This window comes from Dipteris shenzhenensis, chromosome 24, assembly GCF_047967505.1.
Source record: "Dipteris shenzhenensis isolate YYH24624 ecotype China chromosome 24, Dip_SZ_1.0, whole genome shotgun sequence".
Taxonomy (NCBI): Eukaryota; Viridiplantae; Streptophyta; class Polypodiopsida; order Gleicheniales; family Dipteridaceae; genus Dipteris; species Dipteris shenzhenensis.
In genome coordinates, this window is record NC_141619.1 from 31156222 (window position 1) to 31182097 (window position 25876).

The window sequence follows — 25876 nt, forward strand, 5'->3', positions numbered from 1 at the left end:
ATGAGTATGCACATACATGCATGCATACACACATATGTATGTATGTACCTATCTATCTATCTATATGTGTGTGTACACACACTTTTTTTAATAGTAAAATCTTATATTTCTTTGTGGGAAACCTCAAATGAGGTGAAAACCCACCATTGAGTACAAAGATCAAATTTACAAGCAAGCCTCAAAGAGAAAAACTCATGAGGCTACCAAGATGCACACACACACATGTACACACACACACACACACACTTTTTTTTTTAATAGTGAAATTTTTGTGTGGAAAACCTCAAAAAGAGGTAAAAACCCACCAAATAAGTACAATAAAAAAATTTACAAGTAAAGCCTCGGAGCAAAAGTCATGAGGTAGCCAAGTAAAAAGTTACATATCAAGCTGGAGGAGAGGATCAAACACAGCATCCTCCCGCTTCAAATTATTGCTCTGTAAAAACGGATGCAGTGATGAAACCACACCATCAATAAAAACCAGCTGTTTTTTGCCCTTGTGATTCTTCTTGATATAGGCTGGTACCCGAAATTTCTGAATCACAAGGTCAAAAACCTATTGTAACATGGGATGAAAAGATTCCAGTAAAAAAGGCACTTTTGCATCCCGAATAGAAGAAGACTCTGGCACAGGCATCAAAGGCAAAGGAGCTAGATCAACATCTGTATCCTCCGACGAAAGAGCTGCATCTGATAAAGCACGACTCGGCATTTCAGCTTCACTTCGAGGACCAACCTGAGAAAGAGCATGTGCAACATCTTGTATGATCCCCTCTGCAAGGGACACATCCATATCTAGAGGATGAGGCTGATGATGCTCAACGGGAGTTGGATCCTGAACTTCTTCAGCAAGAGAAAGATTAACTTGTGATTTTTCTACCTTCCTCCAACAATGCTTCGGAGTAGTAAAAGAAGGCTTATCCAGTAAAGCCTTAGCAGAAACCGGAGAAGAAGGAAGAGTAAACTTTACTGTTGAAGAAGGAGCACGAGGAGTGGTCATGGAAGCCGAAGGGCAAGCACGTGCAAAATGACCAACATGCCGGCACCGATAACATGCTGTAGGGAAAGAGGCAAAATGCAGCCTGATGCGCATTGAATGAGCAAATCCCAAATCAAGATCCAGAGTAGAGGGCACGGGCTGCATCATATCCCATAAAATACAAAGGCGAACATCCCGAGTAGCCTGCAAAAACTCCTATCTCGGAACATGTAGAAGCCTCCCCAAAAAAGCTGCAAGAGTAGGAAGATGCTGAAAAAGAGGCAGAGGCAACACTTTGAGGGTAATCCGGACCGGACAATGAATCAGAAGAGAGACAAACGGATCAAATAGTGTATCCCAGGGCATCACATAAGCAAAGAAACCAGCCCCATGAATACCAGCACGACTGACAAGTCGCTCCACCACATCAGTCGAAGAGCAGTGGGCATAATAAAAACCTTTGCCAAGAAAGACAAAGGAGGAAAGGCAATCCTGACCCACTGCAACTTCAACCCAACGACGAAGTTGAAACCCTACCCATAAAGTAGAGACAGACCCCAAACTGCTGAGCTTGTCGAAGACCGAAAACCAGAACGACAGAGTCCAAAGAACAAACAAGCTGTGAACCCGATGAAGGAACGTCTGTGACACAAGCAAAACACATCTGGCGAAGAAGGTCCAGTTGAAGGGAAGACGAAAGACCATCCGCGATATCCAACTTTGCCGATTTAACCAAGGTGGAAGGAGGCAAACCACCACGCTTCCATCGAAAGAAGACACGTGCAAGAGGAGCAGAGGCAAAAGGGGAGGCTGAAGCAGAGAAAATGAAAGAGCCATCTGTCGGAGCAGCAGGAAGACGGGAGGAAGAGACATCAGGAAAAGACTACAAGACCCGGCGTGAGAAGAAAGAAAGAAAGAAAGTTTATTAAAGTCTTCGGGAGACCGTGAAGGTCTATGAGACTAAAGATAACTGATACAATGAGCATAACGGTGGCGGTCTCAAAACGGGCCAGCCAACCGTTTCTACAAAAAAGAGGTTATGAAGGACGGTGTGTCTAGTCCTGATACAAGAAATATGTGTCTACCTCCAGATGATACAAAAAGGAAGGGGGGGGCTCCAAAAATGGGGCAGAGGGGGGAGATACAGTATATATGTGTAGGTGGTGATCGTCAGAGACCAATCATCGAGGGGCCGTCGAATGGGAGGCCGAAAAAAACCCTGCGATAGATGATTGGCCTCTGACATCACGCGGCCTAGTCGAGCTCGGTCGTCGGGGGCGGCGGGTGGCCCTGTGGATGAGGGCAACGGTAACCCCGATGGGACGAGCAGAGAGCAGAGATGAGATGTCATGGACCCGGATGTGTGAGTCTGTCTGCTGGCGCAACTGTCGTGGCTCTGGCTCTCGCTCACGTCCGCATCATCGGCTAGACTGAGGAGAGGTATCCTGTGACTGGAAGAAATCAGTGATAGGCCGCTGGGTGTCCTCACGCTGTGTGTGCTGCTCGTGTCGCCGTGCTCGGAGAGAGGTATCTCGATGGCGAGTCATCTCATGTAAGAAAGCGGCTAGGCATCGCTGATCCGGGAACTGCAGCATGTATGGGAGGGGGCCGAATCCGTCGCGGAAGAGGCAGTGGTACCGGCCTCGAATGGCATAATAGATAGGACATCTGAAAGCAAAGTGCTCCTCCGACTCGATCTCCTGCAAGTCGCAAAGTGGGCAAAGGCGGCCCTCTCATGGGATACCCTCTGCGCGTCCGCTCTCGATCCGTAATCGGTGTGACGAGACCCTAAACTGACCGAGGGAGATCCGGAGCGCATGTGGTAGATGAAGCTGTGTGTAACCCGGAGGTGTGATGAAGCTCTCCTGTGAGATCTGGAGGCAGTGTCGGCAGTAGAAGTCGAGCTTCACAGGAAGCTCAGAGTGAAGAAACCATGTCCGCCAGGTGTGGAGCTGGAGCAGATTCGCTCGAATGAGCCAGTTGACCTCCTGGTCAGTGGGGGAGAGGGGAGATGGTGGAGCGTCGAGGCTGTACTGAAAAGGAGGCAACCGGTCCAAGTCTAGGCCTAGTCGGGTGAACCAACTGGAAAGACGACTATACCAGCATCGCTGGTCCCCATCAACGGATAAGGCCATAGAGGAGGATAGGGCTAGCCAAGGTAGGCGGAGCCGACCGTCGGCGGAGGAGCTGAAATCCCTGACTCTGTGGAGATAGGTGATAGCCTGAAAAGCCGCATCAAGCTGTAGGGGTGAGGCGTCGAACTCTGCTAGAATGATCTGGTGTGGTACCGATGGTTTGCTGCGGATCATCCGAGCAAACGTCAGTATCTGTAGGCGCTCGACTCGAGCCCACTCTGTGTCTGAAGAGCAAAAGGCTGCAGAGACAGAGGGAAAGACGAATTTGGTACGGAATCTGGCTGTACAGACATGGGAGCAGGTACAGAAGAAGGAAAAAGAACGGGTAAAGGAACCTGTATGGAGGGGGGAGCCTGTATGGGGTACGGATGCAGGCATAGCAGCACAAGCAAGCTGCAAGCAAGGTACAGGGATAGGTGAGGGAGGGGCTGAACTCGCCATCGCACTCGCACACTTCTCTCACACACTACACACACACACACACAAAAGACTTTACACACACACACTACACTCACACACACACACACAAACATACACATACATATGCACATACACACACACATGCGCACAGAGAGAGAGAGAGAGAGAGAGATGTATTGATGTCTTCTAGAGGCCACGAACAATCACAAAAGTAACCCACACACACAGAGAAAAGAGAGCCACACACACACACACACACACACACACATACATATACAAGGTTGCACGAAACGTTTCCATGCAGGAAACGTCATGTGCTTGAAACGTTTCTCAAATGTTGATTGAATCAGTAGGAAACGTTAGGGGTAGGGTGAGTAAAGACAAGAGAAAACTGGGTGATGAAGGGGCAAGGGTAGGCTGAGCAAAGCTGGATGACTTGTTCCATCCATTAACACTTAAATTGCTACAGCAAGTACATGACAAGCAATTACTAATTTACAGCCAACACATGCAAGTACTTTAAGTTTACAGCGAGCACATGCATGTACACAAGCTAAATGTCATTAATTTCAGCATATAAATAAAATGTGCTCATTGCACATAGACATTACAAGTTGAAAGATTACGTGGAAAGTGTGCCATCATCCTCTTCCCCCTCATGAACATCCCACTTCTGAGAAGGGCCGGACTTATATGATGGATCACTTCTAGAAAGAAGCCTAAGGTTGCTGTGCACATACACAAGATCCTCAGCTATTTTATGAGCAAGCCGATTGCGTTTCACAGAATGAATGAATCCATAGGTGGACCAATTCCGCTCTGCTGCAGATGAACCCGATACTTGTGAGAGGAGCCTGATCGCCAACTTCTGCAATTGAGGGGTATCTGAACCATAGTTTTCCCACCAAGCAACGGGAGATGCAAAAATTGTTGTATAAAAGAATACTCATGTGTAAGTGTGTAGTTTCAGGTTCCCTTTTGCATTTATAGGAGGATCTGAAGTACCTTCCTGGACTTCTACATGCAGATATTTTTGTGTTCCCTTTTTGAAAGTTTTGCTATGTTGTATGTCCTCTGATGGACTAGGTGAACTCCAAGGAGATAGACTCTGATGATGTACAATTTTTTGTAAAATTAATATAATCAATTCTTTTGCCCAAAAAAATAATAATAATAGCTAGTACTTGCTATGTTTGATGGGATCCATGGTTTTCCCTTGTTCATGGCTATCCTAGGATTAAAGCCGCGCTATTTGTTTTGCATTGGATGAGTTTGGGTATGTTACCTAATGCATGTGTGTGTGTGTGTGTGTGTGCCTGTGTGTCTTTTCATCCTATGTTGCAACAGCTTTTTGACCCTGTGATTCAAAAGCTCCCCGCTTATATTAAGAAGAATCACAAGGGCAAAAAACAGGTGGTTTTTATTGACGGTGCACTGCATCAATTTTTGCAAAGCAACAATCTGAAACTGGAGGATGTTGTGTTTGATCCTCCTCCAGTTTGATCTTGTAACTTTTTACTTGGCTGCCTCATGACTTTTGCTCTAAGGCTTTACTTGTAAATTTTTCCTTTGTACTTATTGGTGGGTTTTACCTCTTTCTGGGATTTCCCACACAGAAATAAAAGCTTTCACTAAATTAAAAAAAAGTGTGTGTGACACAATGTGGCATTCATTTTTTTTTTTGTGTGTGTGTGTGTGTGTGGTGTGACGTACGTACACGTGAGAGAGAGTGTGATGAGAGGAGTCGTACAGCTTCCTCAGCCCCTGCAAGCCTCCGTACAACCTCTCCGTACAATCTGTTAATGTTTGTACGACTTCAATACAACTTGACGTATGGCCTATTTTCCCTTCGTTACAGGTCCTCGGCTTCTGTGCAAACTCCAGTGCCTCTCATCGTCCCTTTCTTCTTTCCTATACTTTCGTTCTTTTTTCCTGTCTAATATCAATACTATTTCCTATACTGTTTGTTGTAAAGTTTCCGTACAGTTTACCGTGCAACTTCCGTACTGTTTGCCATACCTTTTCTCGTACAAATTTCCTTTCAATATTCCATACGTGCTTCGGTTCAGTTTCCGTTCTTTTCCCATACATTGTTCCGTACATTCCTTCTCCATTTACACAAGGTCGCTGATTTTGCTTTCTTAATCTCCCTTTTTTTTTTTTTTGGCTACTCTCTGTCCTCTGTTCTCTGTACCTGGTCCTTTCAATTTCTAGGTTCTCTTCTTATCAGCTCAAGATGGATGGATATGAATTTGACAAGACTTTTCAAAAGGACAGATCGGGCCATAATAAAAAGAAAAAGCAGACTGTGGGTCAGGATGACCCTATTCATGACTCTTTTGAAGCCAAGCTTGTTTATGAAGGTATGCATGAGGGTTTTGAAGACACTCTGAGGGTTTTGAAGACACTCGTAAAGCATGGAAAGATTCAGTCCCTACAGTTGGTCTCATGGTCGAAGTGGATGACATTGTCGACCCTGTGCGGGACTATGCCAAACATGCTGTCATAATTTTTTTCCCAGGACGTATGCCTGCTGCTGCAAATGTGGGTAATTGGTTAACTCGAACTCTTGGTGGTTCCTTTGTTCGTAAAGTCCATTATGTAGCAAGGGGTTTTTTTGAAGTTATAATGACACATGAAGAACATAAGCACATGCTCTTGGAGCATTCTCCCCTTTTCTATGGGCAGCAAATGGTGCATGTGATTCCATGGTCACCAAGCCCTCATCCGACATCGTTGTCCAGTTTGGGTTGAGATTGTGGACTTTCCACAATATTTGGCTTCCCTTTTGCCCAAAATTGCAGCCTCTTTGAGCAACGTAGTTTGCCCTCCACGGCCAAATGGAAATTCCAATCGTTTCTGCATCTTATGGGATACTGATCATCCCATGCCAGATTCTTATTCTGTCACTGTGAATAATGTTAACATGGGAAGTGCTTTTTACAAACTCAAGTGGGGTTTGTTTGCAGGAGCTTGCTTTGATTGCAAAAAATTTGGCCATATGGCTTCTCAATGTCCTTTACGTGCGCAAAAAATGCAACAGGAACCCATGCTTGTGCAGATGTCAGTTAAAGATACTGGATTGTCTTATGTGGTCAAAAATAAAAACAAGCAGATTTCTGCAGCACAAGACAAAGGCAAAGCGCCGATTGTTTCAAATGGCTCTATTGTACATGTATCCCCTTCCTTACCTTCACCTTCTCCAGCACAGGTTCGAGGGGGGAAAACTTTGAATGATGCTGGGCAAAATTCCTGGAAAATGATTTCACCCAGGAGACCTTTGCCTGCTCGCACTTGGAATGGTGCGTCATTGAATGGTAATACTCCTGAAGAAAATTCAGCATTGGCATTACATGGGCTGCAGTGACAGCATGTCGCACTGAAACCAGCCTCAACAATGTAAAGGGTGGTAGGATCCACTTAAATACAGCATACACAGTAAATAAACAAGTAAATATGCACCACAGAACAAATCACAGGGAAGCTAGAACGCTCCTACTCAGAAACAAGACACCGATTGGCCCCAAACGCTGGTGCCCCTTGCGGTATTTATTTAACATTCATTTGAAGCCAAGAGGCTGATTACAAAGGTCTCTGGGAAGCTACTCCACAGGCAAACCAACGCCCTCAGATTTCCCATCCAACCCACCCTGTAATTCCTTGCTCAACTTCAAACGGTGAACGGCATCCAATCCCTAGGCAATCCTGTATCCTCCTCCAACCAAAGCATGCAACAGAGATCCCAATAGCATCCACTGTCTGAACCACTCCTACAATCGCACATCCAAGTGCCCAACCAGCCAAACACGGTTGAACAACTGCAAGACAAAGCCCTCAACAGCTGAACTCTGGTGCAATCAAACAACCTAACACTTCCCAGCGAGTTTCTTCAATCTATAGCCTCCCTGGCCACTGCCCAACAACACAAATCAACCCTTCTTCGCGAGGAAAGAAACCCAAGCGCAAGCATGCAACAGAGATCCCAATAGCATCCACTATCTGAACCACTCCTACAATCGCACATCCAAGTGCCCAACCAGCCAAACACAGCTGAACAACTGCAAGACAAAGCCCTCAACAGCTGAACTCTGGTGCAATCAAACAACCAAACACTTCCCAGCAAGTTTCTTCAATCTATAGCCTCCCTGGCCACTGCCCAACAACATAAATCAACCCTTCTTCGCGAGGAAAGAAACCCAAGCACAATAACTAGCCAACAACCAATCAGGAAACGGCAAAAACAGGCAAAGACAAGCCTTCTTCTACCCAGAATCCACAGAAGAAAGGTCACCCTCGCTGGAAAACCCTAGATCCTACGGAGATAAGCTGATTTCGCCCTGGCACAGCCCAGAAGCAACCTAGAATAGAACACCCACGCCTGGAAAGATACCAAAACCAGCCACAACACCCACAAAGCTCCAGAAGTCGGGTCGAAATCTCCTACAGAGCCTGAAAGCCTGAAAAGGCAAGTCACATTTCACCTAAAGCAGCCTGGTCAAGTCATGAACACTTGAAACAGCCCTAGAACCAATCGCAGGCACCTGGAACAGCCCAAAAGCAAATCGCAAACTGGAACAAACACCCTGGCAGAAATTGCCACCTGCAACGGGCTCCTAGATTAATTGCAATTTGCTCTGGCAGGCCTTGGATCACTTGAAACTGGTCCCTGGGTAAAAACGAATTTTCCTGGCAAGCCCTGGATCACCTGAAACTGGTCCCTAGGTAAAAACGAATTTCCCTGGCAGGCTCTGGATCACCTGAAACTCGCCCCTAGGTAAAAATAAATTTCCCTGGCAGGCTCTGGATCAAACACCTGAAACTGGCCCCTGGGTAAAAAACGAATTTCCCTGGCAGGCTCAGGATCACCTGAAACTGGCCCCTGGCTCTTGGCTAAAAATGAATTTCCTTGGCAGGATCTCGAACACCTGAAACTGGCCCCTAAGTAAAAACGAATTTCCTTGGCAGGGCCCTGGATCACTTGAAACTGACCCCTGGGTAAAAACGAATTTCCCTGGCAGGCTCTGGAACACCTGAAACTCATGATCTGGCTCCTTTAAAACTGATTTGGCCAACTGCATCCAAAAGAAGGGCTCCCCCCCTCTTTTAAAGCCCTAGGCTCCAAAAAGCAGCGTTTTTTAATTGCACCAATTTTTTGGCCCCCTTGTTGCACACTTTGGCCCTAGGAATTAATTGCCTAGTAACTGGGCGCACATTCACTATTTACAAGGGCCCACTAGGAATTTTAATTCCCCATGGCTGGACCCTCGCGTCCCAAAGGCTCAAGGCAGTCACGTGCAAATTACGGGAGTCACAAATCAAAAGTCCCATAATTTCACGTCCTCGTGACAGACCCCCCTCTTGAAAGAAGGCAAACCTCCTCGATTGCCTAAAATTACCTACAAAAGAAAACCAAGTGGAAATACTACAATGTTTGTTAAGCAAAAGACAAGCAAACATTCCACATACATGCATACATGCATTCACAAACAATATGCTCCCACGATGTCTGATCCACCTCACATATGGCCATCCCTAAGGACCCACTGCCAGTGGCACATCATGAGCATATGTAAACACTTAATGCATGCACATAGATACTCAGACTGTACTTCCCAAGGATGGTTCATGCATGCTTTATCCACCTATGGCCATCTCTTCAGACCCACATTAGTGGTACATCATGAACTTATGAAGTACTTGAGATATCAAATCCAAATCTAAGTGGACAGCCAACCATGCCGCCAACAGATCACCAACAATGCATATACGATTTGTAGAGCTGCAAATAACAAATCCGTATAGCATTGCAAACCAAGCGACTAGTATACCCACTGTGACTAGTACACCATGTACATCGCGGCCAACAATGCACGACATAGACCGCTTCCAGAAATTGCGCATCCGGGACTAAGGTCTAAAGGAATCCATTCTCTTTTTGTCGAAACCACTAGTAACTAGGCGCACATTCACTATTTACAAGGGCCCACTAGGAATTTTAATTCCCCAAGTCCCGCCCCATGGCCGGACCCTCGCGTCCCAAAGGCTCAAGGCAGTCACGTGCAAATTACGGGAGTCGCAAATCAAAAGTCCCATAATTTCACGTCCTCGTGACACACACTCTTTTCCCGCTGCAGTGACAGCATGTCAGTTAAAGATACTAGATTGTCTTATGTGGTCAAAAATAAAAACAAGCAGATTTCTGCAGCACAAGACAAAGGCAAAGTGCCGATTGTTTCAAATGGCTCTATTGTACATGTATCCCCTTCCTTACCTTCACTTTCTCCAGCACAGGTTCGAGGGGGGAAAACTTTGAATGATGCTGGGCAAAATTCCAGGAAAATGATTTCAACCAGGAGACCTTTGCTTTCTCGCACTTGGAATGGTGCATCATCAAATGGTAATAATCCTGAAGAAAATTCGGCATTGGCATTACATGGGCTGCAGTGACAGCATGTCGCACTCTTTTCCCGGAAGAGGAAGTTGCTACTTTGTTGTCTTCTCCTCAAGCTGTCTCTTCATCTCAAGGAAGAGCTTCAAATCCTGAGATTGACATGCAATCCTGAACAGTTTTTGGTTGCCTTTGTATATTTCTCACTTTCTGGTACATATCTGTAAATATGCTTTAGACTATCAAATGTCTTACTCTCAATGTACAGGGTATATGTGATAGTCGAAAATGGAAGTTGCTGTGGCTGTATGTCACTAAACTCCAGCCTGATATTGTAGCACTTCAAGAGCATAATTAGCATGTGTATGCAGGCCAGACAGGACACTTTGCAAGCTATGATATTTTTTATGCGGGACTGTAACACCCTTCTCTTGGTTCGTTCCTAAAACTCAAGTAATCACGGGCGTTGGCAACTCGTTTATCCACCCAGCCAAACTCTCAAGGAAGGATTCGTCTCATTACGTCTCTATTTTCATTATTCTTTTCTCATCCTTATCCTTGAGACCCCAATCTCCCTAGATAGTTCTTGGCCACATGTCACATTTTAGGCCCTTACTTAGATGCATCCTTTTTTTCACCCCTCTCTTGGAGTTCCCTTTTAAAACAATTGCCCCTTGGCAATTTACACATTAGATGCACCTAGGCCCTAGCCCTATTAGAACTATCTAGTCAATGCCATTACGCCCTCACCTTGGACCTTGGCAGTTACTTCTCTTGACCATTTAATTACGCACATTAATTATTACAAAAGTTGGCCATCTAAGAGAAAATGCCCACCGATCTATCCGAGGTCATGCTATCTCGGCTAGAGCATAACATTCCTTCCCTCTTCAAGCATCAGCGTCCTCGATGATGAAATCTGGGAATGCTCTCCGCAACTGGTACACGGATTCCCAAGTAGCTTCCGATAGAGGCTGACCATGCCATGCAACCAACACCGTGGGTATCTTCTGATTTCGTGTTTGCATTGTTCCTCGATCCAGGATTCTTGTTGGTTTGCGCCTTGCAATATCCTCTATCTCCTGAAACAAAACCACACCTTCGATTAGTGAGTCACCTGTATGCAAAAATTTCTTTAAGCGTGAAACATGAAAAACCGGGTGCACCTTACACCCCTGTGGCAATTCTAATTTATAGGCTACACTGCCTATTCTTTTCAGAATTAACCACGGCCCACAGTATCGAGGTGATAACTTAGCACACTCTCCTGAAGTCAACGACTTCGAGTGCGAAGGAATTCTGAGAAAAACTTTTTCTCCTTCTTCAAATACTCTTATAGACCGATTTTCATCCGCATACACCTTGGCTCTATCCATAGCCTGGCGGATATTAGCTCTCGCAAGTGCTAGCATCTCCCGCATCTGAACTACAAAGTTCGCGGCACTAGGCACTTTCTGAGGTACTCCAACTATAGTCGGATTGGCTGGCCTATAACCATAGTTCAGTTCAAACGGAGTGAACCCAGTAGATGAATGTTTTCTATCATTGTAGGCAAACTCCAACAATGGTAACCACTTGTCCCATGTATGTTGCCTCAATGACACATATGCTCTCAGCATATCCTCTAAAGTCTGGTTGACTCTCTCCGTCTGACCATCCGTCTCAGGATGATCCCCACTACTCATTCCTAACTCAGTCCTCAGTGTCTCGAATACCGCTGTCCAAAAGTGACCGGTAAACCTGACATCTCTGTCTGACACTATGGATCTAGGCAATCCATGCAGACGAAATATATGTCTAATAAATAAATCCGCTACTTGCGGGGCACTAATAGACTCTCTAGTCGGAATGAAGTGAGCCATCTTGGTTAGACGATCAACCACCACAAGGATAGAATTATACCCTCCTTGCGTTGCAGGTAGTCCTACAATAAAATCCATGGAAATGCTCTCCCACTTACTTAGTGGTATTTCCAAGGGCTGTAAAAGTCCGGGTGGCTTCACCCGCTCGGCCTTACTTACCTGACACAAGAAACACCGTGTCACATATTCATGAATATGCTTTTTCATCTTTGGCCAAAAGAAATCTCGCTTCACGAGATCATATGTCTTCTCGACTCCTGGATGTCCCGCACACGGGCTATCATGGCATTGTCGAATGACTCTCTGCCTGAGATCATTCTGACCAGGTACTACAACCTTGCCATTTCTAACTAGCATACCATCCCTTATGGTATATCTTGCATAAGTTTGGCCTTTTCTGGATGCCAGGTCATCCTTTTCACTTTCCCCGGGTTTTAACATATGAGCCTTAGGCCACAAGCTCTGGACAAACTCGTCCACCTTCTGAGTTTCTCTGATCTCGGTCATTAGAGCACTCTCTAATACCGTGAAACTCAAGTTGTGCATAATGCGAGACAACGCATCAGCTATCTTATTGTCTTTTCCTCTTCGGTACCGAATCGTTAAATTAAACTCCTGCATGAGCTCTGCCCACCTAGCTTGGCGGCCCCTCAAGTCAGGCTGTTTACAAAAATGTTTCAGAGTATCATGATCTACATCCACATAAAACTCTGAACCATACAGGTAATGCCTCCATGTTTTCAAAGCATGGATAACAGCATACAACTCCAATTCATGAGTTGGCCAATTCCTTTGAGAGGGAGAAAGCTTCTTGCTTTCGAAGGCTACTGGCCTTCCCTCTTGAAGGAGGACTGCTCCTACCGCAATGCCACTCGCATCGGTTTCTAGGAACAACGGTTTCTGGGGATCAACTATCTTTAACACCGGTCCTGAGACCACAGCTTGTTTTATGGTGTTAAAACTTTCTTGTTGATTCTGTCCCCAAATAAAAGGTACTTTATCTGAGGTCAGATCAGTCAATGGCGATACTATTTCGGAATATCCTTTGATATGCCTTCTATAAAACTGGACAAATCCCAAGAATGATCGCAACGCGGTCAGGCTCTGAGGGATTGGCCAAGTTAGTATCGCAGCCACTTTCTTCGGATCCATTTCTACCCCCTGTGGAGTAATTATGAATCCTAAGTACTCAAGCCTAACCATACACAGTATAGTTTTCTTTTTATTCACATAAAGACTGGCTTTCCTCAAAGTACTGAACACTATTCTTAAGTGTTCACAATGCTCAGTAACACTTTTACTGAATATCAAGATATCGTCAATAAAATGTACTACGAACTTTCCGATATACGGACGTAGTAAATCGTTCATAAGCATGACGAAGGTCGCTGGAGCATTGGTAAGTCCGAAGGGCATTACCAAAAACTCATAATGACCAAACCTGCTCCTGAAAGCGGTTTTATGCACATCCTCGGCTCTAATCCGGATCTGATGATAGCCGCACTTAAGATCTATCTTGCTGAAAATCACGGCTCCATGTAATGCATCTAGCAAATCATCAATCCGAGCCATCGGATACCTGTGCTTAACAGTGATATTATTTAATGCTCTGTAATCTATACAGAGGCGAAACGTATCATCCTTTTTCCTCTTCAATATCACTGGTGAAGCAAAAGGTGAGAAACTTGGTTGAATCTGCCCCAACTTGAGGTATTCTTCCAGTTGCCTACGCACCTCTGCTTCTTCAGTAAAACTCATTCTATAGGGAGGTCTATTTACAGGTTCTGCCCCCGGGATCAGTTCAATCTTATGCTGAACTTTCCGCTCTGGAGGTAACCCATAAGGTAGTTCATCCCTAAAACATTCAGAGAACTCCTCTGTTATAAGGTTAGCCAGCTTGGCCATCTCATCACTTTGCATAACATCAGTGCTAGCCGAAGACTCATCCACCGACTCTACCGATGCTGTGCAAAGGTATAAAAACTCTACTTGAGCCTTTCTGATTTCCATCACGGAAACCAACGGTCCCTGAGGTATATCTTTTTCACCTCGCAAGACATAAAGCACATCATTCATCTTGAATTGATATACGTGCTTTTTCCAATCAATGGCTGGATTCTTCCTAGAATGCCACGCCATTCCCAGGGCTATATCTGCATGAGCAAGCTTGGTCATTTCAAAATCAAGCTTCTCAGCATAGTCCTGAATCCGAAGCTCCAACTGGGTAACCCTTTGGTCCCATACTTCAGTTGAACTTCCGTCTGCCATCCTGACTGTGTACGCATAGTCAGATGGACTTGTCTTTAATTTCAGCCTCTTCACGAGCTTGGAGTTAATCACATTGTGAGTTGACGCTGAGTCAAACAACACAATGACATCATGATTGGCCACTTGCCCTTTCATTTTGATTAGCTCCGTATCATTAAAGGCTGTATACCCCGTTGCTGCGGGCTTAGATAGGATGTTATCAGGTGCACTCGTCACTAACTTAGCAACAGATACACATAACAAACAAGGTACTAACCTCTGAGAAGGTCCCGCCAGTTGCATCTGCATATGTTCCGCACTGGGACTCTCCTGCATTTCTACGTCGCATTCAGATATTATCATATTAGCCGTGCGACGATCTTTGTTCAGTGGACAATCCTTCCACTGATGTCGCTGAAGGCAGCCGAAGCACAATCCTTCTTTCCTAGCTTTCTCTTTTTGTTCAGGGGTCAATGAGGACTTTGACCAAGCCCGGGCTGCCATTGGAGTTATTTTCCTTTTCACCCCAACGGTGGTACTTGTTTTTGTTGGTCCCTCAACCGGCTTCACCTGCTTGGTTTGGCCACTTGGCTGCGAGACACTTGTCTTTGAAACCCATTTCCTCTGAAATCCCCCTTTCCTCGGGTGCTCATACTGAGTCCCTGCCTGCACAAATCCACCAGACCTACCTCTGGCATCCTCATAGTTCAGGGCTACTGCTATAGATTCATCTAATGTAGTCACATATTTAGCCCGAACTTCCATTTTTATCTTGTCGTTCAGTCCATAGATATAGTCTTTTAACTGAACCGACATAGGGAGAGGGTCTGTTATTTTCATAACACATTCCCTGAATTTGTCAGTGTACTCTGCCACTGACAAGCTCCTCTGACGAAGACTTCTATAAGCATCCCAAGCTCGGGATTCTTCATCAGGTGGGAGAAAGTGTTTCTTGAATTCAGCTTTGAACCCTTCCCAGGTGGTTGGAGCAACTTGATCCTTCTGTTGCTTTATTCACCATCTATCCGCTGCCTCAATAAACAGATGTGTGGCCTCGCGGATCTTCTTTAGATCGGATCTAATCTCACAAATGGCGAAGGCTTCTTCCCACTTGTGCAACCAAACCTCGATCACATCAGAGCTGCGCTCGGTCATCCGACCAGCGTACTTCTCCGGTCTATAATTAGCAATATTGGGCACTTTGACCCTAGCGCGCTCTAAGGAATGTACACTGGGCTCTGGCTCTGCTGGAGCTTTGCCCTTGTCAATCCTAGACGGTCTAGCCGACAAGGCTTGCACCATCTCCCTAATCTCATTTTGACCAGCATTCGCCTGAAGTTGCTGGTTCATAATCTGCTGTAAAGCATCCTCTAATATTGAAATCCTACCAGCCAATGTAGGTGCTGCCTGATGTGACATTGGTTGTGTTGACTATACTCTAGACTCGCTAGGATTTATTCTTGAAGTCTGTCCTTCTGCTTCCATTTGTTGAAAGGGAGGTTTTTTTTTTTTTTTTTTTTTTTTTTTGGAATGGATTTCCCCCTTTTCTTATACACAGAAATGAATAGACGACAGCCTCTGCTGTACAGACAACTTCGACTGAAAACTCAGATTTTAATTTTTTTAACAAAAAAGAAGGACTACTCCCTGGAATCTCCACGCAGTCCGAATTCGTGCGCTCCTGACTCTGGCGGTTACGATCTCCTCCAACAAAAGTCAAACACTGTCAAAGGATAAAGAGCTCGTGGAGGAAAGGTCGAGAACTCCGACTGAGCCTTCGCTTGGTCACTAGAAGTGCGAGGTCCAGAGGTAAGGATGGAAAGCCATCTGCGTAGAAGACAAGGTCTTCTGCAATTCGAGCGACAATTCCCTCTTCAAGTCCCTCCTGGCGCAGATTATTCCTTCGTTGATTATGAAATCGCTCCTTCTTCCAAACCACCGCGCAACGCCTCACATTAAGCAGCGCCTCACCTAAATCGTCATAGATCGTGCACGCCACTCAATCACAGGTCGTGTGCCTGCAATCCTTCATCACGACCAGTCACCTCGCCATCTTCATCGTTGTCTGTGTCTCCCTGTCTGTGTCTCCGTCGGACGTCACGCTCAGTAATTCACCCCTGAAGTTCGTCATTACAACCACGTATTCGTCCCTAGCTTCCGTCAAAGTTCACAAACCTCTTCCTTTACCTTGTGCTCTGATACAAAATGTAACACCCTTCTCTTGGTTCGTTCCTAAAACTCAAGTAATCACGGGCGTTGGCAACTCGTTTATCCACCCAGCCAAACTCTCAAGGAAGGATTCGTCTCATTACGTCTCTATTTTCATTATTCTTTTCTCATCCTTATCCTTGAGACCCCAATCTCCCTAGATAGTTCTTGGCCACATGTCACATTTTAGGCCCTTACTTAGATGCATCCTTTTTTTCACCCCTCTCTTGGAGTTCCCTTTTAAAACAATTGCCCCTTGGCAATTTACACATTAGATGCACCTAGGCCCTAGCCCTATTAGAACTATCTAGTCAATGCCATTACGCCCTCACCTTGGACCTTGGCAGTTACTTCTCTTGACCATTTAATTACGCACATTAATTATTACAAAAGTTGGCCATCTAAGAGAAAATGCCCACCGATCTATCCGAGGTCATGCTATCTCGGCTAGAGCATAACAGGGACAGCTTTCTTTTTCTGGCGTACTCTTTCTTGTCAGGCATGATCTTGAATTTGCTTATGTCTATGCACCTCAATCCTCTCGAAGTAGAGGCTTGATTTGGGATGCCATGCAATCTTGTCCTTGGAAACATTATGCCTTCATTGGTGGAGATTTTAATAATGCTCCGCATCAAGGTGACAATACTTCTGGCAATACTCACATGTTGGCCTCTGAAAGGCAGAGTTGGTCTCAGTTTTTACTTCATGTTGGTCTTCTTGATTTTTGGAAAGAATTACAGCCTATGCAGCCTGGTTATACCTTTCAACATAATGCACAATCCTCTTACCAAGCTCGCTTGGATCACTGGTATTGAGTTGATCCACAACATTATGATAACTTTACTTGCAAAATATGGGTTGATTATGCTTTTACATACTCAGATCATGCTCCTCTGTGGTTCAGGAGTTCTTTCCATGACATGCCAGATGACAGGCTCTCACAAAAAAGGATGCTCATAATCAATAATAGTTACCTGGGGCAAGATACTTTTAAGGCCATGGTTTCTGATGCTGTTCAGCCTCTTTCACGTCAGAGTCTCATTGACATTGATTATGCTTGGACTGCTTTTGTTGCTAGAATGCAAGCAGTTATTCATGAATATGGGAAATTTTATATGAAAATTTTGAGAGACTATGTCGCTCAGGCCAGAAGTATTTGTCTTTCATTGACTGAACTCAGCCACTTTCGTGCTCTATCAGTTGAAGAAAATACGTCCTTATGCCAGGCAAAACATTATCTCCAATCCAATGATCACAGGAAAATTGTTAAGTGGGAGACCGGGGCATAGCAAAGGGATTTTTTGGACAAAGGTTGCTCGTCTAAAAAGTTCTTAAAGAGTTTACATCACAAGAGACAATCTGAAAATATCTGCAGAGTTCTCTTGCCTGATGGGTTTTGGACGACTTCTCAATCACAGCTCGCTGAAGCTTATGTTGATTATTTTTCTCGACATTTTGGGCATGCAGATTTTTCTACTCCTAAGGTTCTTTCAGCAAGAGACCTTTTATTGCATCATGTCAATCCAATTATCGCTCCTGTGTAGGCTTTGGAGTCCTTTCACTGAAAGAGAATTGTCTGCTGCAGTAAAATCATGTGGCAGAGGGAAATCTCCTGGCTCGGATGGTCTCATTGTGGAATTCTTTCTTGAGTATTGGGATTTTCTCAAGTCTACTTTGCTGTGTATGATTAATTCTGCCTGGCAGAATCAATGCATGCCTGCTTCATGGAAAAAAGGGCTGGTTAAGCTTCTTCCTAAGAAGCAACTATGTGAATCTTTGACTGATTGGAGGCCTATCACTCTCATGCCCGTTATTTATAAGATCATTGCTAAGATGGTTGTTGATCATATCAAAGGTTTTTTACATGATGGCCTTCATCCGGGACAGTATGGTCTCATTCCTCGTCGGCATATTACACATAACATTGCCAATGCATATGTTGACATAGAATATGCCAAATACACTGGGCAAGACGTCTTATTGCTACAAGTTGACATTGCTAAAGCATTTGACACTATCCAATGGGATTTTGTCTCGCAGATTATGAGAGCATTGGGTTTTGGGCACAAAATGCTGCTCATTGATGTTACAGTTCATGCACGGTGATCAGCCTTGGGCTGCCATGATTCGTTTTTTGCTTTTGCAAATCACCACCCTTGCCTTTGGTCATTGGCAGCCCACGCAGTGGGACTTTCTCTTTGGTTCTATTGAAGGCAAGGTCAAAGGCTGTCTATTTGTCTCTCAACTGTTATTGGATTGGAAGCACATTCTCTCCCACTTGGAATGGCATGGTCGTAATTCTATGCAAGGCAACTCTTTGAGAGCTGAAAGCATACATTGGTCTAGAGCTTTTGATCCGCCTATTGAGATGCAGGAGCTTTCTTATTTTCTCAATTTTAAAGGTATTTATTCGGTGGCAGACATCATTCATGATGATGGTACTCTCCTTTCTTTTCCTTTAGTAGCTGCAAAATATGGTCTAGGGATGCATTATCCTCCTGTGTGGCATACCATCGAAGACAAGCTTCAAGACTGGACTATTCAGCCTTCTGTATCCACATCTCGTCCACTGAAACTCTCTCATATTACGGTATCGGCATTGTATAAAGTTATGTTGCCTTCACCTTGGGTTTCTGACCGAGCAAATCATATTTGGCATATGCATCGACATGCAAAGTGATGGCGGAAAAGACTACGCCATATTTGGGATTCTAAAGTTCCTCTTCGGCAACAAATTTTCTTGTGGCGAGTTTTGTTGGAAGTTTTCCTGTCTGGGCAGCTTATGGCACGCAGACATATTGCTCTTGCTGTTTGCCGGCGATGTCATACTCCACGGAAATCTGTGCTTCATCTCTTCTGGCTTTGTCCGCTTACTCGTGATTTTCTGGGTATCATTGGGCAGTATTTGAGAGCTCGTTTTTCAAATGTTGTGTTTGGAAAATCTTTTAACTCTTTGGCATTCATCCACGGCGACTTTTTACTTGGGTTAGATACTGGGCACTTTGGACTCTATGGATAGATCGCAATCGTAGAGTCTTTGGTGATCCTCAGTTATCCTTTTTCTTGTTTTTCCACAGATCTTTGCAGCAATCTCTCTTTGATTGTTTGCAAACTCACTACCTAGATTCTCATTTATATTTTTCCTACACTGAGATTTTCTATTGATGTATTGTCCAACTTTCCCTTTCTAGGAAGCTCTCTTGTAATATAAAGCAACAAAATTTTCGCTTAAAAATGTGTGTGTGTGCATGCGTGCGCGCGCATGTGTGGGCACGCATGTATAGGTTATTTTACATATTTATTTATATTTATGTCTATATATTTATATTTATATTCATTTATTTACACACTTTTACTTTTATTCATTTGTGTCCTTATTTACTTATTTATGTCTACATTTACAGTGATTTATGGATTTAAGTTGTGATTACAGCCATCTAAACCATATTGTTTGACATTCGACATTAAGTAGAACCTCTGTATTCTTTGGGGAAAAAAAAAGTAGAACCTCTGTATTCTGCTTCTATAGATGGCAATGCTAAGACGTTGCTTTTTACTTTTCCATGAGGTGGCTAAGATCGTCATATATCACTTGTTGATCATCTATCATAAACATTTCCTGCCTAATCTGCATCTTGTATCAAACAAATTGAGAAAAAATTTCCTGCTTGTTTCAAGTCATAAATTGTGCCTGCCATGTATTGAATTCTATTTGGGCAGCTCCAAACAAATGTTTATGGGCTGATGCAGGAACTGACTGAGTACTCCCATAAAAGAAGAAATGGAGTTCTGGAAATATACAAGGCTGCAAACCGGGTACTATGCGTAGCATCTACTGCATTGAAATTGTCATAACTTGTGTCCATTGGAGTGGCAAAAGGCTTTGCATGGTCCATTTGGAACTGTGACATGACTTCCCAGGAAACTTGCCCATCTCTCCAAATCTTATTCTGAAGCAATAAAATCCACAAAGATACATATATATAACCTTCATAAGACTAGAATGTATCTTACAAATTAAAATATTGTAAAATCGACGAACATCTATACAGCCACTCTCAAAGTTACGATGCATTTGTCTGAACCATGTGCATGCATCGCTGTTTCTAGAGCACTGGAAATTAGCAAAAGCATACCCATTAGTTACAAGAAGCACCAGTGGGCTTTGGTCAATGAAAGGATACTGAAACATAGAAGTCGCCTCATGATAGATTTCTCACCAGCTTCAAGGCCAGGAACAGCTTTTTCTTGTTGCTTCTTTTCTTGCTGCCTATTCAAGAGATTTATTCTTTTGTGCCTTTGTTCTTTGTCAAGGTCTCCTTATATACGATCTTATGTCAATGCTTTCACAGATCCTTCTTGCATCATGCACTGTCTAAAGGCCTTGGTCAAAAAGAGGAAAGAGAGGGTGAAAAAAGCTGACACCTGCAAATCTGACCGCCAGCATAGTATGGTCATATTTTCATGTTTGTATTTTAGCTACAGAAAATGTATCATTTGTATCTAGCAAAGGCACATATATGGGTATCATTCCATATCCAATAATCCCGCGTCACCATCATCTACATAGTTCCATGTTAAACCCAAGACATGGCTTTGAAGGACTGGAATGAAAGCATCAAAAAATCTGAGTCCTCAGCTCACTGGGCTCTATTTCTTTTATGTTATGCTGTTTATCATTTTTTTGGGTGTTTTGTCACCATAATATTTATGTTAGCCCTTCTTGGAAGGTAAAATATGCATGGGAAGCCATTTCATTTTGAAGAAATTATGTATGACAAAGTTCAATAGGCTACAATCTTAATACACTAATTTTGTTTAGAACATGAAACAGTGGTAAAAAGATCCTTGGAAAAGCAATTTAGACTGGTTTTTCTGCTTGGATTTTGGTGTTGAATTTTAAAATGCAGATTTGAAGCCCGGAAAAGTGGGTTTTGACAGATTGAGATGGGAATTAAAGAGAATAGTAGGTCGATGAAAGTTGTCGTATTCATTATCTTCGGATTCTTCACCATTCGGGAGGTACGGATCTTCGAAGATGACTAATTTCTTGGAGTCTTCCTTTTTTATAAAAGAAACCTTTCTGAATCAAATTGGTAGATATATTTTTTAAAAGCAAGTTCCAGATTAAGAAAGCAGATTCGCACTTGGGAAAAAGTCAGATTTTGAAAAGAAAGATAGCTTTAGTCACTTCTCAGCTTTTGAAGAGAGATTGATATGCACATTTCTCTACGATTTTGAAGAGATCTGGACAGAAGAATCGGATTGGGCGTGAGATCAAGTCTGAGACATAGATCACGAGATTGTAATTGTGATTCGTCTTCAACATCCGATTGAGATTGTGATAGAGATATTGGAGGTAGAGCATGGGGGTGGCGCACTGTCACTTCTCTCTTCATTCCAGAAGTGTTTTCTCTTGTTAGAGATCCAATGAACATTCTTCTCCAATTTTATATTCGTCTTTTGTGTCAATTCTCACTCTCTGTAAAATTGTGCCTTATAAAAAATGTGAACAAGAGATTGCACAAGAGGGGAAAGATATAGAGAAAATGAAACTTTTTTTCCATTGGATTCCACCAACTTAAGGTCAAATAAATTAAAAACCTTTAAGGGCCAGTGCACACGATGCAGAAGATGCGCAGCCAGGGATGCTTCAGCATGAAAATCCAGATTAGTGGTGGCGCACAAACACATAAATGGAGCATTTGATTTTTGCTTAAGATTCATCCACCTTAGATTAGTGTTGTCATTAGAGTAGATTAGGGTCCATAGGAGAGCTCGGTCCATGCGCTTTCACACGTGAAGCTAGATCGGCAACTGTGATGCCTAACTTCAGGCAACCCACGATAATTAAGAGCATATGGATTCAAGATTTGGAGGATGCACAGTATGTACTTGGTAGATCAATCTTGCAGTCAGGATATCCATCACGATGATATGAGAGCTACATGGAATTGCATTGCTAATTATGGACCGGGGCGTGACGAAACGAGCACCAATGCGTGATTTTTGTTTCAACCAATCATGTTCCATTGCACAGTGGTGCAGAACCCTGCAGCTCCTTGTGCACACTGGTTGAGAACCCTGAACAGTTGCCAGGGATGATCAAGAGCCAATCTAACAATGCCAACTAAGGCTTGACAGAGGCTCTCAGCATCCTTACTACTTCTGCCTACATTGAATGACCTTAAATCTCCTCCTTTGAATTAAAACGAGTGAACAGAATGCTTTCCTCTCTGGCTGCACACCATTATGTGCGTGTCAACTGGCCCTAATCACTCACTTCAAAAAAATAACGTTAAAGAATGCAATCGAGTGAGACCATTCAATTAATATAAAATCAACATTTCGACTTTTGTGACTATAAATTGAATGCTTGTCTATTGCCTTCAAAATAAATGGTATGCAAAAAGTAATTAAGAGAGAGAACATTATAGCCAATGCTTTTATTTGTTATGTATCAAATAAGTGGTGCAAGACATGATAAAGAGTGACAATGCAAGCAAGAAACAATCAACCTAACATACTACTAGTTGTCCACTTATAAATTGATAAATGAGCATGCCACTATGGGCTAGCCTACATTATTTGGCATTTTCAAACACTCTCATCAACCAATCCCATCACACTGGATATCAGTTCTGCTGAAAGACAATCCTACAGTACAGATTCGCCTACCTTCAGAGCCATGCCAATGATTGCAAGAGGGAACCCGTAAGTAAGCATAAGAGCTGACCACTCCGATCCGGCAAGAATATTGAAGTAAGCCCCAAATCCATATCTTCAATACAAACGTGCAAGCAAATCAACAACCTTATAAAACAACTGTAATCTTGGGGGAGGAATTGCTTCAATATAGTAACTTACGAAAGCAGGGTAACTCCGACCCCCAATCCAATGGTACCTAGGGATGTCTGTAGCCAGCCACAGACATGAAAATATTCAATTAGTTAAGTTACAAAGCAAAATAACATGAACCTCCTTTGCTGAGACGTGAAATCAAGTTTCTGTAAAATAAAAGGTCAATATTGAGGTTGTAAGTGTAGGCTTTTGATATAAAAGTGATTGTGCTGCGCAACCAGCACCATACAGAATTCTTCGCAGTTGCAAAGGCAGACTTCCTGGCAGTTTTAAAGGCTCGGGGACAACAGTAGCAGGATTGAGACATTTAGCAATATGCAGCTTTGCGAGGGTGATTAAGCCATTCGAAAAACTCTCGCTTCTTCATAATGAAGAAGAACGTCATAGAGCAGTGTATCCTGGAATTTTTTTCAAGGCCAGCATTTGTGTAATCAATTCCACTCTGCCCACTTCGTAAATTTCTTAGCTATATTGCAACAAGTCTTGGAAACTTCATCATTCCCCAGTAAAAGCTTCGAGCGTCGTCTCCGTGACACCGCTAATAGTTGATTCTTTGATGACATGAACGCATGTGCGCATGGTTTCTTTGAGTGACAGCGGAAGTGCTGAAGGGCAGATGATGCGAGGACTCTGAAAAGCGAGTGAGAAGGAGACTGGCCTTGAAAATGGAGAACTGGGTATTGGGAACAATGTCCTTGGAGGCATCGGAGGTGGGAGGGGTGCTGGTTTCCAACTGGCTGGCAGCGCGAACGAGGGAGGAGAGTGGAAGGCGAGAGGAGAGGGAGAAGGAAGAAGGCTTACGAGGAAGAAAGGGAGGGAGGAAAGGGGAAGGATGATGGGCAGTGCCCAACAAGCTGGAGGTCGCCATAGCCACAGCCCCAAAGCCTCTCACAGTATCCACACACAACAAGGTGGAGGTCGCCATAGCCATAGCTCAAAGTTCACACTATCCACATACAACTCATCACCCCCTTATATAGGCTTTGCCCCTCCCTCTTACACTTGGCAGCACCTCCTCCACCACCGCTTCTGGAATCCGATGCGCCGTCGGTGAGGGTAGAATCCTGCCCGGAATCCGAACGAACGGACAGCGGCGGAGGGAGGGCCTTCCACTGCCCGGAATCCAAAAGTCAATCGTCGGCGGCCGCCCCGCGAGCCAAAGTTTCTTGCTCGAAACACTCGACCATGGTGCATCCCGGATAGTCGTGGGGAGGCGTGTTGTACACATGAGATCACGACAGGCATGCAGATATTAGTCATCGGATGGTGCGCATCGAGCGCCTCTTTTCCACCCTTGGATCATGGTCGGGAGTGCAAATTCCCTCTTTGCACATTTGTCGATCGTACAACTCAGATTTAAGCCGACTACAGACGTTTACAAGAACGTCTTGGGCCAAGCCGGTGGCCACCCTCCAAAAAGGTAAGGTGAAGGGGTGCCATCCTAGCTAACCCAATAGGAGGAAGGACCTGTCCTCCAGGTTGCACCCACCCACACCTATAATTTGTGTTCCAGCACATGAAGGCCACCCACTTCCATGGGCAACTAAAAAATTCGTGTAATGGTGATGGAACAAATGCAGACTGACGCAAACTTTATCCTTCTGCCACTACACAAAAAAAATTCATGCAAAGTGCGTTGGTGTGGTGATCGAAAGGAGAAGGATGAGGTGTGAGTTGGGGGTCATCATAGGCCCCCAACTCACACCACACCACAACAAATCTCTTTATATATGCTTTGCCTCCCTTACATGTCGCGATACCTCTCTTGGTAGACATCTTTGGGGAAGTCTCTTTTTTTCCCCTTTTCACACGACCAACTATGAGCAGCACACTTCCTATGGCCTACGTTGACAGGCAACAAGTATTCTTCTTGAAGGAATCAAGCACAAGTGGCCCGGTGTTCTTCCCGATGGAATCAAGAGTGGGCAGCTAACTCAAGTGGGTGAACGTCCAAACCGCATGAACTACCTCCTGGTACTCCACTTTTCATAAGCCTCCCACACCTCCTTCGTGTGACACAAAACACAATAAGATCACGTGTTGCGTACAACGTTCCATTTTTTCTTTTGGTCATAAACAAGGCAAAGATCCATTGATCGGTCTTCATGGTGGCAAGTTTTTGAAAATGCTATCACACTATTCACAACTCATCACCCCTTCATATATGCTTTACCTCCCCCTTACACGTGGCAACACCTTCCTTGCTAGTCTCAATTTAAAAGGACTTCAAAAAATTTCATGACCATCCGACACAAAGAGGTATGGTATGAGCTGTTGAGAGTTGTGGTGCCATGAGCACATAGATTAAAGGCTAAGGTATGGTATAGGAAAGAATTAAAGTAACCACCCTAGGATGTGGACTACAAGATGTGAAGATGTGGATTGAGGATATCCACAAGGAGAGATGTGGATCAGAGGATCCCACATGTGTTGACTATTCAAAGGGCACTCTCTATATAAGAGGTCTATCATGTATGGTTGAGTACACACACACACACATATTGCAAGAGATATAGATTTGCTATCTCCCTCTCATGTCTTATTTAGTGTGCTTTGAGCCTCCTTAGTTCTTCCGCTGATCTTGTGTGTACTAGGCTAGTACGATCCGCACTTTGACATGGTATCAGAGCTTAGGTGCTTCACAAGCCTAGGTAGATTAGTGAGTTTTTTTTTTCTTTCCCATGCTTTGTGTATAGAGAAGATAAAATTTGGCACACCCATAGTATCTTTAGGGAGAGTTGTTATGTGTGAAATTATGTCCATGGAAGACATTTCA

At 44.0% G+C, this 25876-nt stretch overlaps 1 protein-coding gene across 2 annotated transcripts in view; it reads right to left on the reverse strand.

Moving 5' to 3' along the window:
- The window catches only part of APE1 (acclimation of photosynthesis to environment), a 76485-nt gene extending 52355 nt beyond the window's left edge, over positions 1 to 24130 (reverse strand). Inside the window, exons 1-3 of one of the 2 annotated variants that reach the window (XM_087395965.1) lie at positions 23759 to 24130; positions 23107 to 23153; positions 22918 to 23020 (exon numbers count right to left, since the gene is read on the reverse strand). In XM_087395965.1, the coding sequence (XP_087252091.1) occupies positions 22918 to 23020; positions 23107 to 23153; positions 23759 to 24031 (423 nt within the window). In that variant the 5' untranslated portion in view covers positions 24032 to 24130. The remainder of the gene's footprint in view (positions 1 to 22917; positions 23021 to 23106; positions 23154 to 23758) is intronic. The other variant, XM_087395964.1, reaches the window with a different exon arrangement.
- Positions 24131 to 25876: the final 1746 nt, after the last annotated feature.